The sequence below is a fragment of the Mauremys mutica genome, chromosome 3 (genome assembly GCF_020497125.1).
Source record: "Mauremys mutica isolate MM-2020 ecotype Southern chromosome 3, ASM2049712v1, whole genome shotgun sequence".
Taxonomy (NCBI): domain Eukaryota; kingdom Metazoa; phylum Chordata; order Testudines; family Geoemydidae; genus Mauremys; species Mauremys mutica.
In genome coordinates, this window is record NC_059074.1 from 82,789,527 (window position 1) to 82,810,648 (window position 21,122).

General features: G+C 42.2%; 1 protein-coding gene across 1 annotated transcript in view; it reads right to left on the reverse strand.

Annotated features, from left to right (window-relative positions):
• Positions 1–21,122, reverse strand: part of SEC63 (SEC63 homolog, protein translocation regulator) — a 103,023-nt gene that overhangs the window by 20,962 nt on the left and 60,939 nt on the right. Inside the window, exons 9-14 of the mRNA XM_045010157.1 lie at positions 13,021–13,115; positions 11,679–11,811; positions 8,539–8,631; positions 5,226–5,380; positions 4,445–4,592; positions 2,565–2,647 (exon numbers count right to left, since the gene is read on the reverse strand). Coding sequence (XP_044866092.1) covers positions 2,565–2,647; positions 4,445–4,592; positions 5,226–5,380; positions 8,539–8,631; positions 11,679–11,811; positions 13,021–13,115 — 707 coding nt within the window. The remainder of the gene's footprint in view (positions 1–2,564; positions 2,648–4,444; positions 4,593–5,225; positions 5,381–8,538; positions 8,632–11,678; positions 11,812–13,020; positions 13,116–21,122) is intronic.

The following is a 21,122-nucleotide window of genomic DNA, read 5'->3' on the forward strand; positions in this document are numbered from 1 at the left end:
TGCTCCCAGCAGGGAGCTAGGACCCTGGAGGGCAGCACGGCTGCCAGCGGGGAGCCCAGGTGGCAGACCAAGCCAGAAGCCTGGGTGGCAGCCCAGCTTGGAGCAGACATCTGGCAGCAGCCAGGCTGGAGAGCTGGATTTCTTGTCAATTTCACGGCTCAGGAACCATAAAATTGACATGAACGACAGCCAACAGTGGATGTAAAGAACACAATGTCTACACAGACACTGCCTTACCTTAGCTACACCGACATAAGTCCTATGCCTCTTGTCAAGGTGGTTTTATTATGTCAGCATCGCTGGGGCGTTACATTGGTGGGAGCATTTCAGTGTGTACACCTCCACTGTCTTGTTGACGAAAGCTGACTTATGTTGACAAAACAGTGTCGTGTAGACAAGGCCTGAGCCTCTTTGCTCATAAGAAGGTGGCAGTGCTTCTCTATACTGACAGTACTCCCTCTTTGTAGTCTTCATACACTGAGGGTTGGTCTACACTGAAATTTTACACCAGCATAGCTACGTCTCTCAGGTGTATCAAAAATCCACACCCCTGAAAGATGCAGCTATGCTGACTTAACCCTCAGTGTAGACAGCGCTAGACTGCCTTTTGGGGAGGTGGCTCAATTACAGCAGGGGTGGGGAACGTCCAGCCCAAGGGCAGGATCCGGCCTGCTGCCTAATTTAATTTGGCCCGCGGCATATGTCTGCGTCGCAGGCCGGAAGCTATGAGCTTCGGGGCTGCCCTCTCCAGCCCCCCGCAGCTTGCGGGAAGAGGGGAGATCTGGGAAGCTCCACGTGCTGCCCCCGCCCCCAGCACTGGCTCCCATTGGCCGGGAACAGCAGCCAATGGGAGCTGCAGGAGCAGCAACTGCAGGTGCAGGCAGCGCACACAGCCCCCTGACCCCTCCATCTAGGGGCCGGACATGCCGGTTGCTTCTGGGAGCAGTGCGGAGCCAGGACAGGAAGGGAGCTTGCCTTAGCTCTGCTGCGCCACTGACCAGAAGCCGCCTCAGGTAAGTGCCACCCAGCCAGAGCCTGCACCCCGAATCCCCTCCCACACCTAAACTCCCTCCCAGAGCCTGCACTCTTACCTGCACCCCAACACCCTGCCCCAGGTCGGACCCCCCCCCCCGGCACCCTAACTCCCTCCCAGACCCCACACCGCCACATGCACCCCACCTCCTGCTCCAGCCCTGAGCCCCTCCTACACTCCAAACCCCTTTGCCCCAGCCCGGAGCCCCCTCCAGCACCCCAAACCCCTCATCCCCAGCCCCACCCCAGAGCCTGCACCCCCAGTAGGAGCCCTCACCCTCTCTCACACCCCAAACCACTGCCCCAGCCCATAGCTCGCTCCTGCCCCAGCCTGTAGCCAGCTCCTGCACCCTGAATCCCTCATTTCTGGCCCCACCCTGAAACCTAGGGGAAGCCCCGAGCCTCCGCGTCCCCTGCGGGATTGTGTGTGGCCAGTGACTGATTTTTTTTGTGGCCCAGATAGAAAAAAGGTTCCCCACCTCTGAACTATAATGGCAGGAGAACCCTCCCGTTGCTGTGGTGAATGTCTACACTGAAGCATTACAGCAGCACAGCTGCAGCTGTTGTGTTTTAAGTGCAGACACAGCTTAGGTGAATATTCTGCATTCAGCTGCGGTGAACTGCTTTTCCACGTTTGCTCATGTACAATACTTATAAGAACCATGGACAGAGAGATGGCTTTTCTCTACCCTTTACTGCCCACTTTTAACTGAACTCAGAGTCCCAGGATAGAAGAATTACAACAAGAAAACAGAAGTCTTATCTTTAGAAAAGGAAGTACAGAAGTGGTGAAAGTGTCCCTAAACCATGTTGTCACTTTACACCTGAACCTAAAGCAGAAGGGACCCCACTGAAGGGGAAAGGACAGTTCAGCTGCCAAACCTATTCTGTCAGTGACCAATTCGCTGAGACTGCCAAGAGTCTCATGTCGCCCCACACACTTGGGAGACACTCTGGAAAACATCTGCAAAGCTCTCTTATAGTTTTCCTTCAAATCCCTCCTTAAAACTGTCCTTTGCTGTGATGCTTACAAAAATTTTGCCAACAGTAGGCAACTAGTGTGCAGAAACCACTGCCTATCATTCTGACCAATACTGTCTCATTTTTTTTCTTTCCTCCCCCCCCCCACTCCCCCATCTGCCTGTATACATCTGTTCTCTCATCTTATACTTAGATTGGAAGCTCTTTGGGCCGTCTGTTGTGTGTTTGTACAGTGCCAAACACAGACGAGTCCTGGTGTATGTCATGGGGAAATAGTTTTACTTTGTGTAATAATGACCCATCCACTCCCAGTCTTTATTCAAGCCTAAATTTAATCGTGTCCATTTTGCAAATTAATTCCAATTCAGCCATCTCTCGTTGGAGTCTGTTTTTGAAGTTTTTTTTGTTGCAATGGAAGAGCTTGATTCAAGAATGGTGTTTTTAAATCAATTACCACAAAATTATCAAGAAACTAGCCCCTAACAAAACATTCTAGGTTATCATGATGCATTTGCAATTAATCCAAAGTTGTAAATACTTTGACTACTTACTGCCATTGTTTGCCTTGTTAATGTGACCAAAACAGTGACTAGCGATCCCACTGTAATATTGTTGCTGTCTTCGTCATCCAAAACTAAGGTAAAAGAAAAGTGATACTTCCATTTAACCTTTGTTTCTTAATCAGTTTCATATTTATTTTTTAAATTAAGCATTACTTCAGTGACAGATAAAAGTATGAGTGTAATCACAAATCTTCCAGAGAATATTTAACAGAAAATAATCTGAAAATATTTGCAAGAATGAAGACTCATCTGCATCTTTAAACAGTCTCTATTACCTAGAATACATTAACAGAATGAGGAGCAATAAATGCATAAAACTACACGAAGTAAACATTGAGGTTGTGATTTAACTTGTAGGAAAGTTAGGATATTCAAAGTTAGTTATGATTCCCACAGCATCCATAACTATGTAGCATTGTATATTAAAACATAAAACTTTAATATTATAAAATACCACATATGAGCAAGGGGACTAAGTTACAGTTGTTCTGGGAACCATAACTATGATTTTCCTGATCTTTGAATGATTAATATCCTAATTTCAAAGGTTCATTAAGAGTCATGCACTTAACTCCTTTTCAAAAAGAGGGAGAAAAAATAAAGGAACAGCAATGAATAGTTTAACTATAATATTGATCAGAAGACCTGTAGTATGGTCAGCGGTCTTACGGGTTCATATCTTAGAATGCAGTAATGTTGAATGTTCAGTCTACTGACTGAAAACTACTACATTTTTATTCTGGTATGAAAAATAAAAGCATTCCTCAAATAGTTTTCCACACATCCATTACCTATAATTAGAAGTAAAAACAGTCAATCTGGGGAGGAGCAAAAAGTTAAATCCTCGGTGGCAAAACTTCTTAAATATGTGTATTTGTCAAATGCAAAATGTGCGTGGGGAGGCATAGCTTGCCAGAACATGAGGAGGTACAAGTTTGTCAAGGACTCTCTGACAATTATGAACACAATTAGCAGCAGCACTCTGTGCCCACTAACCATTGGTAAAGGTAAGATACTGATTTGAAAGTGCATGGTATATTGTTTTTACTTATTTTTACATTTTGAAACTTAAATTCACCAGGTACACATGCCTTACTGAGGACTATGTATATGCCAAATCCAACACTAGGCTAGCGGAACAAAACGTGTCAGATTTTGGAAAACACAAATTTTGAAAGACCATTCTATGCAAATATTTCAGACCTTTATCTCAACTTCCCTGTGAGGAAGGCCACTAAGAGGCAGCCTAAAGGCAATCGTTTAACAGCACAATAACTTCAGAGAGCAAGCGAAGGAAAGTAACATATGCAACTGAAACTGTTGTGAATTTTAGCCAAGTACTATGCGATTATCCCAAGCAGAATACACTCATCACACAAGGTTAACACACCTTCCCTCTCACAAAAATACCCTCAACTCTTTAATGACCTGGATCTCGATTTAATGTCTCAAATAAAAAATTTATAGTTTAATATTTGGGTTAAGCACAAGCATGAAATCCTTGACCATCTTTTTTCTTTAATGTTACAAGGCAAGGGATACAAAGGTTTAAAAATAAAGTGCCATCTCAACCATTATTATACGCTGCTCTCTCAATGCTAAATCAAACAATTAAATGCTACATCAGTTCCTCTAGAGGAAACTGCTGATGGCCTGGAAATACGCAAGATGCTTTAATGTACTTCATTTTCCTCAAACTATAAATCTGAAGTGCAAGAGCCTGTCATTCAGGAAAGTCTGCCATTTTCCAGGTTACATAAATAATGTAAGGAATTGGTGTTTCAGAGTCCTCACTGCTTACTGCCAGCAGACTATCAAATTGTCAAGAGGGATGACATATACAGCAATGAAATGACCTCCCATCTTACCTTGCGGCTTTATATCTATGGTGATATGTGGAAAACTACCTAATACAGCCATAACTTCATCATATTTTTCATCTTCAAGGAAGTGCAGTAAGTTGCGGCGATCAGAGCCTTTCAAACTCACCATGTCCTGGATACTTTTGATTTTGAACTTGGTTAAAAAAAGAAAAAAGAAAAATACTACAAAAGAACATTGCACAAAACTAAACTCTAGTTAATGTAATCATTTGTGTATTACAGCAGTGCTGACACAAGCAAACTGTTTGATTCATTCCCACTAAAAGGATTACAAACCTTGAAATAAAGTACAAATTAAATTTCTGTTTAATTAATTGTTACATTTTCTTATTCTGATACTCCATAATCGTATCTAAAATGTACCGTCTTCAGAAGTAGGTTCAGGAACTATGCAATTAACTCAGAGGTTTGATATTTCAGTTATACTCTCACAAAAAACTGTAGATTATTTTATTGGAGGGCACAGTCTGATCTTACTAAAGTAAGAAAGATGTTCTGTTTTGTCCAGTATATCCCATGCTTAACCATATCACAGATCATAACCTCTGCTACCTGTGGTGAATAGTCACTCTCCTTTTTATTGCTAAGGCAAACAGTGATACAGTTTAAGGAACATAAAGCACAAGGACTCATGACATATTGCATTCCTGAACAAATGCTTTTTATTCTGTCAACTATTAATAAGTTTGCTTAGTGAGAGACAGAGGCAGGTTAAAGGAGATAATGGAAAGATAAAAATGACTGAGCATTATCTGTAGTTTTATACCTTTTTATGATTGGAAACTCGCCTAAGATTGTCCTCTTCAATGTGAGGGAGCTGCAGAAGGGGAGACTTGAACTGCTGAAGCCCTTGGACAGCCATCTGGGAAAGCTTCATACAGTTTTCCAAAGATCCCAATGATGGAGCACGAAACTCCCTTTCTTGGGGAGAATGAATTTTACAAGATCATTTTTTACATATTTTTCCAGTATACTTTGGACATGTATAACACTACATGTTAAATTAAAATATTTTGATCAGCCCAGCAACTTTAAAAGTTCATAAAGAAAGATGTACCTTATAGTATAAAGAAAGTGTCATTTGCATTGTAAAGCTTATAGTTACCGTTTGAGCCTAGTATTGATGGCCATCTTCCTATGAAATTGATTACAGTATAGTGCCTGTTAATTTTCCTTTCTTCAGGTTGTGCCAAACTAGTCAAAGGGCTGTATGAGAGGATGATTTCTTTCCTAACCATTATAGGTTGGTTCAGACATCAAGGAGAGAGGTGGTGTAGCCTGCCTATTGATTACAGTCAAACAGCTTTCAGTTCTAATTTTTAGTAAAAGGATTAAGCACCAGGATTACGAATTCCTGTGATAACAGAAACTAACTAGTTTGCTTTAGAATATTTTTGCATAATTCCTCCAGAGAGATGGCAGCATTTTCAAAATAATTAACTGAAAGATTAATTTGAGGAGGTTACTGGTATTCTTTTAAAAACAAACTGGAAAAATATGCTTATAAATGTCCCACATATACTCTATATACACACACCTTGTTAATGTTAATAAGGGCCCTAACCATAGTTGGGTGGAAGTGCACAAAAGAACTGCTTATGCTTTACCAGTGTTTTTTAGGCCACAAGTAAAAAAGGAAAATTCTTGCAATGTTACAAATACTTATGATTCTTCTCTTGCAGAGTATTTTTAATACTTATATTTGAAGGAGAGGGCAGAGCACTTATAACTGAAATGCTGACTAGACCTTAAGAGTCACCAAAGGGGTAAGATCAGATATTGAGGGTGCATCTCAATGCACTTGTTATTTTCCAGAGATCTGTAACTCCACTGTTGAATGGCAATGCCACAATGCATCGGGGATATGGGGTCATCAGGTATTAATCAATCACAAGACAGTGTAGGGGAGGGTTCTAACACAGAAAGGGGGGTATTCACTGCTTTAGGTACACCTACACTTGGAGCCAGGTATGATTCCCAGCTCACATATGTATCTGTGCTAGCTCTGCTTAAGCTAGCACACTAAAAGTAGCAGTGCAGCCAGGGTAGCATGGATGGTGGCTCAAGTATGTTGCCCAAATACTGTTGTAGGAGCAGCAGTGATCTGTATGCTTATAACCTGCATGTTCAAAAGGTTTGTTACACCTCCCCCTTTGAATACCTGTGAAGTGGCTTTCCCCCTCTCCCTCCTTCCTGGAATGCTTGTGGAATGAATGGGCTGCCTGAACAGCTGGAAGATCAAAAGAGCTCCCAGGTAGACAAAGTGTCTGGGACTCTAATTAAGCAGCGCTCACACCCCCAATGCATGGACACTGTCTGAAGTGGAGTGTGACCAACCAGACACGGCCAAGTCACCTCTAGTCACAGGCCATGCAGAGCAGGTCCTTAAAAGGGGAAGAGGCCATGTGTTCAGTAGTGCACTGACAAGCTTGTACCTCTCGTAAAGGCCCTTTGCCCGGACCTTCTGGTCAGCGGTTTGCCGCGTTGCATTTCATTGCGCCTTGGGAAGACTCACCTTCATTGCACCATTGCTGTGTTGTGGGGACACTTACCTTGAAGGATCCTGACATCTCCAATGCCAGGCCTGTCCTGGGAGCACGAGTATGCGAGTGTTAGTGTGACCCCCTCCCCCTTCTTTTGAGCTTAGCTGTCAGTATAATAAACGTGCTGCTTTCTGACATACTCTGGTGGGTCATTAATCCTCCCTAAGCTTACTAGCTGGCCCAATTTCGGGTAACAGATACAACCTACCTGGACCCCACTGGTATGTACTAAGGGCGGCTAGCCTGGGCCACCACTCACCACTGCCTGTACAGTAACTCCCCACTTAACGTCCTCTCACTTAACGTTGTTTTGACATTACGTCCCTGCTCCATTACAGAACATGCTCGTTTAAAGTTGTGCAATGCTCTGCTATAACATCGTTTGGCAGCCTGCTTTGTCCACGGCTGGCAGCCCCCCATCAGCTCCCCGATGCCCTACCCCCAGCGTCTCCCGCCCGCCAGCGGACCCCACAGACCAGCACCTTCCCCCTGCTCTCCCCGCCTCCTGCCTGCGGCAATCAGCTGGTTTGCGGCATTCAAGAGGCAGGGGAGGGAGGGCGGAGGCTGCGCACCGCATCCTCACTCCTCCTCCCAGCCTCCTGAACACCACAGGATAGCTGATTGCCCCGGGCAGGAGGCAGGGGGAGCAGGGGGAAGGTGCTGATCCTCGGGGTCTGCCAGCAGGTGGGAGGTGCGAGGAGGGAGAGGGGAGGCGTAGGGGACCTGATGGGGGGCTGCCAGCCTGTTTAATATCTGTATTAAATTGCTTGTTTAAAATTATTTAAAATGTATATAATGCCTTTTGTCTGGCAAAAAAAAAAGTTTCCCTGGAACCTAACTCCCTTATTTATATTAATTCTTATGGGGTAACTGGATTCGCTTAACATCGTTTCGCTTAAAGTCGCATTTTTCAGGAACATAACTACAAGGTTAAGTGAGGAATTACTGTATTACCACACGCTAGCTCAATATGCGCTAATGTGATTATGTCTGCTTCCGAGCTCCAAGTGTAGACACACCCTTACAGTGCAAATGGGGGGCATGGGCGGCGTAACTCTTCAGAAAGATCTTTTCCATTGAGAACATAAGGCAGTGGTGGGCAACCTGCGGCTCATCAGGGTAATCTTCTGACGGGCCGCGAGACCGTTTGTTTACATTGACCGTCCGAAGGCATGGCCGCCCGCAGCTCCCAGTGGCTGCGGTTCACCGTTCCCAGCCAATGGGAGCTGCGGGCTGCAGGAACATGCTGGCCGCTGCTTCCTGCGGCTCCCACTGGCTGGGAACAGTGAACCGTGGCCACCTGGAGCTGTGGGCGGCCATGCCTGCGGACGGTCAATGTAAACAAACCGTCTTGCGGCCTGTTAGCAGATTACCCTGATGGGCCACAGGTTGCCCACCACTGACATAAAGGGATGAGAAATATCTAAACATACAATAGCAACGTTTTCCCATAAACTCAGCAACTCTTTAAAGGCAGGTCCAATAAAGAGTGAGATTTTCTAGTTTAAATACAATACAATAAGATTTCTTCCTTACCTTCACGGCTACGCGCCATTATTATTAACTGGCAGATTACGTTAATCATTTCTTGAAGTAAAGCAGGACACTTTTTCAGGATAAATTGCTGATCTGCAAGATGAATGATTTGATAAAACCCTCAGATTCTCTGCTTACTCACTATTTTCTCTAACTATGTGCATCCCACCTCTGTCCACTGTTATTATTTACAAAATCACCTACTCAGTCCCACCCCCTATTTCTTTTCCTTCTCTCCATGCAATTGTCTAACATACGTGTATTTTAAACCACAATGGGTCTGAATCTGCCAGATGCTGGTCACACTCAACTCCCACCGCCTTCCAACAATTCAGAAGTATTTATATAAGAAGTCTCACAAAGGTCACACATTTCAATAAAAGTCAGACAATAACATTTAGAATGTCATTTTAAAAGAACTTTTTAAAAAAATATTACTCTTAAAGGTTACCTCCTAAGGAAAAAAATAGGCTTATGCTCTTTTTGACTCTTCCACATCAAGGCCTGAAAGGTTTTTAATCAAAGTTTTTTCTACTTGTATTTTACAACAGAAATTAAATCATCATCATGTTGGAAGACACTACAGAGAACTAGAGAAATTATGACATCAAGAATCAGTAGACTGAAAATGAAGCAACTGAGTAGGAAAGGGATTTTTAGTCAGACATTTAAATAAAGATGTTTAGTTACACATATAGTAATTGTTCTTCAATATGTGTTGCACATATATACATTCCACGACAGATTGCCCCAGTGGAGCCAGAATCAACAGTGTCACCTCAGACAGCATCAGTGCTTACAACCAGACCTTGCCTCTGCACCGGAGGACTTTTTCAGACCTTTTTTGTGAGAAGACGAGTGAGACTCTGAAAGTCCATCTGAACCAGGAGGGTTTTGAGTGCTTCAAGGCGGCTGCAGAAGAAGATGAATGACATTTCTCACTCAATTTTGGATTTCAGGCTGAGGCAGCTGCGTGGCACTCTTTTTGGATGAACTCTCCAGCCTCTCACCATCAGATTCAGGCAGTAAAGAGGCACATGTTGCCTTATTGAGAAGATGTACTTTAAAGGCAGAAATCCCTTTGTTCTTGTTGGGAAGGAGGGACAAACAGGACATTTGTCCCTCACATGTTCCCCACCTAATCAGATTAGGCAACTTTTTGAATGTGTCACTAACAAGGATCACAGCCCTGCACATGGCACATGGTTTGAAACCTGGGGATTGCCACACGTTAAATCCCAATTAACTACTTTACTAACTACACTAAACTTAAGCTACAATGATGTTCGACATAACTATTTATTTTGAAGACTGGTTAACCAAAGCTCAAGAGCAACAGAGCTCCAACACTCACTACAGTCAATAAGAAATTTAGAGGAAGATGGCAACCATGCCCCTTTATTCCCTCGGCTTGGCACATGAGAATAGTGGGGGCCAGCCCACCTGATGGTACAGCTAACAGAAGTCTGACACGAATGCACCGAGGGCACATAGACCTACAGTGGAACATAGATGTGTGAAATCACTTGAAGGAGAACTGTTCACTTTTGTTAAACACATCTAATTCCAATGGTTCACAGATACTTGTTTGAAAGGATGCATTTGTTCAAGTTTAAAAACACCCACATTCCTTAAACTATAAAGCATGAAACTTGCAATATACATCTGAGACCCCCCCAAGAAGTCCTCCATTGATCATAGGGGAGATCAGATTTACATTTCTGATCTTTCTAAGGTTAAAAAAACAAGCAGAAGAAAAATTGTCTATAAAGTATATGCTGTAAATCCAGAGGAGACCACTGTGTTAATCTATTCTGACCTCCAAAGACAGCTTTTAGGCTTCCTGCATACATGAAGCAACACAAAAAGGGCATTTTAAAAAAATGTGATATGTGACCTTCTAATACAGCTACCATTTTAGAATTCTGATCTTTTCTTCCTCAGTCTCTCCCCACCTCCATACACCCTCTCAAAAAAACCACCAAAACCAAGAAAAGTTAAAATTTTGGGGAAGCAATTAAACCACCACATTGGATTTATTCCAACATGGTGGTATAATTCTACCTACGACTCATTTTAAGTAGTTTCAAATTTTATTCTTTTTCAAAAGAATATTTTCATTGATTGAAATAAACACCAGCGATCTACATTTTAAACATGGGTATGAGCATTCCATGCTTAGCTGGAGGAAAAAAATGAGAGCCACAAGCGCAGTCAGTTTAAGATATGTTTATTTTGAAACAGTTTTCACATAGCATATAGATTATTGTGTATGACACATACTGCCACCTCATACAATACCTCTTGGGGACCATATTGTATTAAGTTTATGTATTTCTGTGGGCAGATATTGTATGCAACTCTGGGTAGGGAGGGTTGCCACAGCTCCACCAAGAACTAAAAACAGTGAAGGGTGATTACAGTAAAACACTTAGGTTGTAAATATCTCCAATGAGATACCACCCTCTGGGGAGCCTCGCATAAACGGCTCAAACTGGGTTTTCCAGAGATCAAAAAACAAAAAGGATGTTTGATATAAAAAGGCTGTGTTTAAACTGACTCAGGGCCTTCTTTCTGATCCAGTAAATGGACAGGCCCTTCCTGGCCAAGGGCCTCTACCCTGGTGGAAGGGTTGGAGAGACTTCGGCCTACTAGGGCCCCAATGGGTGGACTCTGGTAAACTTTTAGCATGTGCATAGGAACTTTTAGTGTTTTTAATGGGTTCTCTCTATAATGCTTTTTTACCTTAAGAATAAAGGTGCTTGCTTAGAAAAAGCTGTGTGGTAATGTGTAACTGCTAGCAATATGATATTCGTAGCCCTCAAAGAGAAAGCAAAGCATGAGCAGACTGGCTTGCTGGAGATATCACAGTGCAAGGCAGGTGGCTGTGCAGCTCCCAGTCAGAAAGGAGAAAGATTCAGCTCTCCACCTGAAGAGAGGTGACAGCTGGAAAGCCTAAAACATTAAGTAGATGCCTCAAGAGGGACCAAGAAGGGGGTGGGGGTCAAAGGTACAGTTAATCTGAAACTGACAATGTTCAAAAAGTGTCTAATTGGACCAAAACAAGCAAATTTACAAACAATGCAACATGTGATGCCTTTATTCCTAAAGAGCCTTTTAAAGAGGAGAATCATAATTACCTTCTTCAAGTGTCTCAGGAATTTTCATCCTGGCAAGATGAGCCAGTAAGAGAACTCTAGCTTTCAAGCTGTAAGGGCAGGTAAGCGGAGGCTCATTCTTCTTTAAATTAATGCTTCCAAGCTCTCTGATTAGCTAAAGGAAACAGAATAATTACACATACAAATGGCTATGTTAGAACCAAAATAATAAACAGCACAAGGAAAACAGCTTGTATCGATATACAGACCTTACATACAAATTTAAACTTTATATTTCAAATGGGTTTCATCTTGATACATTTTTAAGTAACTTTTCTCTGGGTCAAGATGAAGATTGCAGAAGAACAGATGTTTGATTTATAGCCCTGTTCCAAAACAGAACTATACCTTAAATGCCTCGTTTCCAAGAATGAGAATATTTGTTTTTAGATTAGCCAAGAAGAAACTGGGATGATGAAACTGAAAATAAGCTTGAATTTATTTTTAATTTTGTTGACTAATGTTGAGTGATAGGCTTTGTTACTAGGGTTTATTCCAATCAGCTACTTTTATAAGGTTTTTATATTAAACTTTCTGTAAACTGGTGACATAATTTCATCTTAATACCTGTCACCCAGATAAGACCATACCAGCTTCCTCAAATAAATATATATTAGTGGGGAAACAGTCTCTGAGGTATGCAAAAGACTTTTAAATCAGTAATTTTTTTAAGATGGACTTTTCCAAATTTATGCTACTTAAGGACGACCTAATTGGAACAAGCTGCACAGTTCCAATATAATACCTTTTAGAGACCCAGAGGGGAGAGAAGGGTTAGTCACTTCACAAGATTTGAAGTTTGAGAAGAAAGCTTTATATTGGCTCTGAGATGGTGGTTCAGACAGATGATAATTTGGTTTCAGTATTAAGATACTTAATCAGATTTAAGTTATAGATTTGATTGTCTGATAAAATTCTTTAGTTGGCATTTGTAACCAAAGAGATAGCCAATTTCTTAAATTATTCCTTTGAATTTAAGGATTGATTATTTTTAGTGTTAATTTGATATAACTAATTAGATGACTTAACTCCCATCCAATATGGACTAACTTGTTTGATCTGTTGATCTGGATTTGTTGTAATGCTTCCTTTTTAGTTTAGTTTAATATTATTAATAGGAGCTTAGCTTTGGTGATATTGCTTGATTTTATTTTTCTTTAAGTGTTTTATTAAATGTAGTTTTCTTTCAATAAGCAATGTGGGTCCAGAACCTTTGAGGATCTGGATGGATACCAACCAGCCAGCCAATCTAAAAGCCTAACCAACTCACCCTTTTAAGTCTTTAGTTCTCACAATAGTGAAGAATCTTTCAGGATTAACTAACCTGAGGTATCTGAATGTTATCTGTTGGTCTGCTTGTAGCATCTTTGTTATACTGAGGGTCAAATTCAGAGGCTCCTGCTAAAACCATTATAAGCCCTGCAAAGATAATTGGGGACAAAGTACAACAAAGTAAACACAAAGTTCTAGAATTTCACTTACTGAAATTAAGATCCCACTATGCCAGATAAGTGACTTTTCAGTGTCCTCAAACAGAAAACTCCCAGCTATTTCAATCCCACCACATCATGAGCAAGTCCCTACTCTGAGTAAGATATTCAGTAGACCCAGTACTGCCTCCAATGTTACAGCTGCCTTTGGTGTAACACCTGACAAAAATCAGTCAAACTAACTCTGGGCTGCAAGATGGGCTTTCCACATGATATCACATCTAGCAGGATATGCTGATGGTTTTAAAAGAAGTAGACTTGTCACATAGTTGCAGCCCCAAAGACAGCAAAAGTCTCTGGTCCCATCTCCCTGGCAGCAGCTGAAGCTGCTGTGCAGGGAGTCTTCTAATGTGAGGGGAAATTTGCATAAGCACATCAACTGAAGTGGCTGGGGCTGTCTCTCTGCACCCCCTAAAGTTCAAAAACTTTAGGGGATGTACAAAGGGGGGGAGGGAAATATTGTTTTCACGTGACATTTTCTGTTCAAGCTTTAGCAAGCTATTTCTGCATGCACAGAAATCACCCTGAACTGGTGACTCCAGTCTTGTCAAGCTGGGCCCAGCTCCTCAGTCTGGGCTTTGCAGCCTGGTGCAGGGATCATGCCACCACTCTGACTTAAACTGGCCAAACCAGAGTGGTGCTGTGACCCTCATGTTCCTGGTTGCAATGCCAGGAATGGGAAGATAGGCCCAGCCATGCAAGATAAGGTTCAAGAAGTCAAGCTTTTGAAAATTTACAGCACACAGGCATGACATTCTGTAAAGCTACGCTGCCTATCCTTCAAATTGAGAGTCAGCTCTATACTGGGATGCTTCTGTTTGAAGTCAAAATAAAGTGACTAGATTAGTTTTTTCAAGTGTCTCTGGGAACCTTTAATTCTAAAACAAATATTGTTAAGTACTAGATTTTTTTTAAATGATTAAATTAGATGAACCCTTTGCAGTAAAAAGTAGTTCTACAAACTAATTCCTTACACATGAACAGCAGGAATTCCTTTAATGAAGCCAGGAAGATTTAGCCATCCTTACCTGAAAATTTCCTTTCAAACCTAATTTCCCACATTAGAGAGTTAACTATACTTTGGAGGAAAAAACAATAAATTTCTTCTGTTACAGGGCATGGTAAATTCCACCTAATGACCACACCTAAATAGCTGGATGTCAATTTCCATCTCTACTCTGGATGATCCATTTGTCTCCAACGTGGGACAAACCTGTGGACCTTATTACTCGAAGAAAGGAAATTTTCAGGTAAACAGATACATTTTCATATTATTCTTTGTGCTAAGGTCTACAGAACTGTTACAATGGGATTTAGATAGTGTCTCTCCAGGATGCCCACAGTAGAATCAGCCTTTAAATGTGGATATCCAAAATGAGGTAGATTATATATAAATATCTTCTTCATACTTTAGTGCCCAGGGGAAGACGTCTGCCAAATAAAAGGAAATGGCTTTGGCTAAAGATTGGATGATCAATATGCAGAATTAGATGAATTTATGTATTGATGGTCATATGGCCATCTAGCTGATCGCAAAAGAGGAGACATGATTAATCTCAGAGTGTTAGTGCTCCTAAGGACTGTACTTTGAAGCTTAACCAAAGGAGAAATATTTCTTGAATTTACTTAGGGAATGAATGCTGACAATGGTGAGGACTACCTGTCTGAATTGAAAGTACATTGGAGATATCTTCCGACGTCAAACAAACACTCAGCTGATTGAAGAATGCAGCCATCAGAAGGCCTACCCTACTGGTTAGGAAATATGACGACACCTCCTGCAGGGGCTTGATCTGGGTATTGCTGTAAGGAGCAGAAGGAGGTTCCAAGGTTTTTCTCTGTGATCTTGTGGAATGCAATTGATGCCCTCAGTAGCATCTAGTGTTGGGATTTGTACATAGCTTCCTTTTTCTGAACATGATAGGAACATTATACAACAGAGACTTCACCTTTTTACCCACAATAAAGCCCTCCTGGAGGAACTTATGGGTATGTTTCACTGGTTTAACATGGTAACATGTACCAGCTAGAAGAATAAATTCTCTTTGCTGCTTTCTCTTTTGAGGTGCATGAGAGCAACAGTCACTTCATCCAAGTATTCATTTTAAACCTGTCTGGTCCCAGATGGAGGATTAGATTTGAAACTTCAGATCTCTGTGAGATACAGAGATCTGAAGATCCAATGCTAGGTTAATCAGACCTGAGAACTATAGTCTCTTCAGATAGAAAGACTGAAACAGTATCACTGCTACTCTCTCATTTCTAGCTTTTGTACTGTTCTGGGAAGCAGTGGAAAAGGGGAATAGACACATAGCTGGGACCTTGTCCAACTTTATGAGAGGTCATTCACCACCTCACATCACAGATCCTGACACAAAGAGAGGGCACAGTGCATTTTATTAGCCGTTTCCAGATGCAAATAGGTCTATCACCAGCTTAACCAACTGACTGACGATAAGTGAGATATTTCCGGGTGCAGGAACCATGCTGCTAATCTGACTTCCACCATGTATATCTTAGTGTTCATCTCCCCCTAGATAGGCAATGCACATAGAGATAGGAAACTTTTGCTCCACTCAGGATAGGAGAATTTCTCTGTGGGGTAGGGTCCATTGTATTCTTCCCTGTTATGAAACCCTATGAGACAAATTGACTGTCGTAACCAGAACAGATCTGTTTTCTATGAAAGGAGCAGTGCCCAAAGACTTCAATAAATCACTGTGTTCCAGCTCATGGATGCTGTGCTTTCTTTCTGGCACCCATTCCCTGAACTGAATTGGAAATATCCATTTAAAATAAAAATCTGACTCTACATTCAATAGTTGTGGCAGCAGACAAACAATTGGAGCTAGATCTCTGCCAACAGATGATAGGGCAAGATGCAGAGGATATCTGGAATTACTGGATAGGTAGCATATGAACTCTAGATCATTGAAGCATGCCTGTCTGAGATCAGAATTTGCAATAGGCTTCAATAAGAAATGAAATTTTGTTTGTTAAACCACTTGTTCTCCAATATGGCCATCTTCATTTTCTGTTAACATTCTCCTGGGATGAGATCTTGTACCTGAGATAGTATTCTTCCTCAGCCCAAGCCTATGATTGTCTTCTCTCGCACGCACACGAGAGAGAGAGAGAGACACACACACACACACACACACACACACGCACACACAGACTGTCTAGATTCTAAGATACCCCAGGAACTGTATTACTCAGTGTGTTTACTTCAGCTTTCTCTCTGTACAGAACACCCTGAGCAGAACATTTTCCAGGAAGACTGAACTTCCATCTTCCCTAATGCCAATATTATTGCTACCATGATGCTGCAAAGCTCACGTAAGATCAAATGGTAGCAACTGAAGTCAGGGAAAGAAAGAGGCTGTCATTCATCTACAAAACATAAGAATTGTCTGACAATAGTAAAATAGAAATGGCGTGAAGACAATCTTCCTTTAGGAACTTATGTAGATGTTTCAGACAGGGCCTGCTTGTCCCATTCTCTGAAGCTAAAAACAGGATGGGGAGTGTCAGCTTCAATCTGAAGTAGATGGATGATTTCCATTATGATGTAGCCTTTCCAGGGCTTGAAGAGATAGCGAATGGAACAAAAGTTGTTCCTGTAATTCTTACACAGCTCCAATGGATACTCCTCTGGACATCAAGTGCTCCCTTCCCAAGGCGTGTGAGAAGGGATATAAAGCTAGATCGGGGTCGGCAACCTTTCAGAAGCGGTGTGCCAAGTCTTAATTTATTCAGTCTAATTTAATGTTTCGTGTGCAAATAATACATTTTAATGTTGTTAGAAGGTCTCTTTCTATAAGTCTATAATATATAACTAAACTATTGTTGTATGTAAAGAAAATGTTTTTTAAATGTTTAAGAAGCTTCATTTAAAATTAAATTAAAATGCAGAGCCCCCCGGACCAGTGGCCAGGACCCGGGCAGTATGAGTGCCATTGAAAATCAGCTTGCGTGCCGCCTTCGGCACGCGTGCCATAGGTTGCCTACCCCTGAACTAGATCTTGCCTAGGGCAACTGCACACCTCCTAAGTGTAGTTTCATAATACTTAATACACTCTTGCCTGAAATAGTCTTCTTCAATTCTTAGTTTTAAATATATTTTACTATTTGATTCTATAATTGTTCTGGATTGCTGGCCTTCTTTCCTTAAGGGGTGGAGAGGTACACACCTAGAGCAATCAGCACAAGTCTATGACCTGGTCTTTTTCTGCATTTATCCCCCGTTTGTATTCTCTACAGGTAAGCAGGGGAAACCAGACACTGAGGATTATCCACTCTGCTGCACTCCATGAAAGTGAGGAGAAAGGTCAGATATTATTCTTTAATTTATTTCCTGTTATTTTTTCCCACAGGGGTCTCTGTTCTGCTCTGCTGGGAACACAGCCTTCCCCACACCTTGCGCCTCCAGGGATCAAGTGTCGCAGGCCTGCGGCAGTGCAAAGAGCCCTTTGCAGCTTCACTGTCACAGCACATCTCTCTCACTCTTGTGACAGGGGGATGCAGAGGGCTCTTTGAGCTGCCGCAAGGCCAGTGACACCCAACCTTACAGGCACAAGGTGGGGGTAGGTGTCCTGCACTCAAGCCAACTGTTACCATTGGATTTTTTGTTGTTGATTTTAGTGTGTCAGCTGAAATCCATGTTTACCAATTTCTGTTATTTTAAATCAAATCTTGCCAAGCCTGATTACATGGGATCCACATGGGACAGATAAGTCTGTGCTTCCCCTGGAGATCTCAGATTTGAGTAGGGTGAAACAGGAGACAGAGAACCTTTCTTTCACCTCTGGTTTGTCTTGGCCTATGTATCTCCCTGCAGCCTACAGGAGCACCAGCTGCTACAAACACCTCTGAAGGCGAAGCAGAGCTGAGGGGACAATCCATCAAAAGGCAAATGCAGCCATAGGACATGGCTGGACATTACGCAGACATTTTACGGAGTCAAATTGTTAGTCTACAACAGTGGTTTTCAACCCTTTTTTCTCCATTTGTGGACCCCTAAAACATTTCAAATGAATGGTGCAGACCCCTTTGAAAACCAAGGTTAAAAATTGTAGACCCGTCATTTTCAAAATAAAATTTGGAATTTCCTTCAGAAAAAACGCTGCAGCAGAGAAGCCTGGTCTAGCCAGCAGCCTCTGTAGAACCAGAAAAACTGGAGGGAACTTCAGGAGATGAGGCATTGCCCTTCTGCCAGTGACTGTAAAGTCTGGTTCTGCCCCTAACCGGCAAGCAGACCGAAGTACCTATTGTAAAGGATCTGTGGACCGTAGCACGAAGAAAAGCAACTCTGATGATTTAAAACACCTAGTCATACAGTATTCTCATTGCCCACAGTGATGATCAACTCATCTCCTCCCTTAGTCCCTTAATCCTCAAGAAAGGGGAAGGAAAAGAAACATTTTAATTGCTAAGAAGATGCATAGGCAGCACAGTAGGACACATGTACAGAGTGGGCTCACAAAATTCAGTTTAGTAGTCACAAAGGTTTATTACTGCATTTACTATATAGTTTTCAAAATACTTTACAAAAAGATGCATAAGTATCAGTATCCCCTTTACAGATGGGGGAGAGAACTCAGGCAGAGAAGAGGCTAGTTTGCCACCATAGAATCATAGAATATTAGGGTTGATGAGACCGCAGGAGGACATCTAGTCCAGGGGGTTCTCAAACTGGGGGTCAGGACCCCTCAGGGGGGTCACAAGGTTATTAAATGGGGGGTCACAAACTGTCAGCCTCCACCCCAAACCCTGCTTTGCCTTCAGCATTTATAATAGTGTTAAATATATTTTAAAGTATTTTAATTTATAAGGGGGGGGGGTCACACTCAGGGGCTTGCTATGTGAAAGGGGACACCAGTACAAAAGTTTCAGAACCACTGATCTCGTCCAATCCCCCGCTCAAAGCAGGACCAACACCAACTAAATCATCCCAGCCAGTGCTTTGTCAAGCCGGGCCTTAAAAACTTCTAAGAATGGAGATGCCACCACCTCCCTAGGTAAACCATTACAGTGATTCACCACCCTTCTAGTGAAATAGTGAACCATACTGAGTTCAAGTTTCATATACTCAACTTCAAGGCCCTTCACAATTCTGTCCTTTCTTCTTTATTCACTTGTGTTAATTTTGACCCACATACCATCCTCTCCACCTACGATGCTGATCTCATCCCATTTAGGATGGCCCTCGGGGTAGAATGCTAACACAGGACTCAAGAAAACTAGGTTCAATTCCCTGCTCTGCTATAGACTTTTGTGTGTGACCTTGGGTAAGTTAGCCTCTCTATGCCTCAATTTCCCATCTATAAAATGGGGTTAGTAGCTCTTCTCTGCTTCACAAGTATATTGTGAAGATAAATACATTAGATTGTGAAGTGCTCCAATACAATGGTAACAGTAAACAGATAATGATAAACTTTAGTAGAGCCCCTGTCAGATTGATTTAGATAGGAAATTGTGCTCACCACCTGTGCTTGACAACTGCCTAGTTGATTGAAATAACTGTCCCTAGTTCTGTGAGCCTGGAGGCTTGGTCCTCTCAGGGAAGGGTTCTCTACTTTATTTCCCCAGTTAGCCCAATAGAATAAGTTTTTCCTTTCTGCCTTTGACATATATTGTACGGTACATTTGTTCCTCTAGGTTTTTTTCAGGGCATGGGTTAAGCAGGGAGAGTTTAGTTTCTCTCGATTGTATTGCTAGGAAGTTTGTCTTTTGATATATCACAGAGCATAGAAAATATATAATAACTTATGCAAAAATTTCCTTTCTTCGAGCAGGACAGACTGCAGATCCATTACAATACGTCTTACCCCTACTTGCAGTTGTTTTGAGGCAGAACCAGACTTGTCAATTATGACAGGTTTGGAGTAGCCACACCCCTGAAGACCTAGCCAGTTTGAGATGCTTCTAAAGCTGCTCTGTCGAGCTATTTCCTTTAAACTTTAATTCACAGAATATTAGGTAGAACAAGAAATTCAGATAAAAACTTCCTACTGCTGAGTATCTTCACATTTCTCCCTGACCTTACAGGGTTTCCCCCATTTCTTTGTAGCACAGAGGGAGAGTGGCCTCCATTTCTAAGATAATAGGATATCAATGAAAAGGAAATCTGAAGAGAGAACTGCTCCTGTGCTATAGAAATGAGTAACTCTGGAAAAGTTCACTCTTGAGATGATCTCTAATGGGTGGAGTTCACTGCAAGTTAGCTCGAGTGTACTAACTCAAGCTAACTGCACTCGAGCTAGCCTAGCTCCAGTGAGAGCAACCACGCTTCAAAACACCACTCGAGTTACACAGAATGATTTGACTGACATCACACAGTGACTGGATTGGCAGATTAGGTTAGATGAGTTGTTGTAATTCAAGATGTTGCATCTTCACTGTATTACTAGCTCGATCTTAAAGCACCATTTAACTAGAGCTAGAGATTTGTGTGTGGGGACAGGAGCCAAGTTAGGGGTAATACTCAAGAACTGTGCTGTGAAGACACACCTTTAATAGGCTCCTTGAACTTTACAGAGGTTCAAAGAGGGTCAGAGGAAGCCCTCACATAGGGAAGCCCTGTTATCTCACTAAATCCCAAAGTGAGCAAGGCAATGTTACATAAGGGCTGATTAACTTCTTGCTAAAGAGGGCAGAGGAAATGGTCAGAAAAAAGTGGTCAGCCAAGAGGCCCCCTACAGCCTGCCTGTTACTCCATGTCTGGGCTGCTCTCTCTCTCTCTCATATCCCTCTACAGCTAGAGGAGAGTGAAAAAGCAGTGGGACATGGCCGACCTATGGCATGAGCAGGGTTTGGTTAATGAAGGCACTTTTGCACTCTTCCTTGAAATCTTCTGTTTCTCTGTTTGCCTGTGAGGTGTTCCTGCCAGAAAGCCTACCTAGATATGCCGCAGCCAGCTACCGGAGTACCAAAA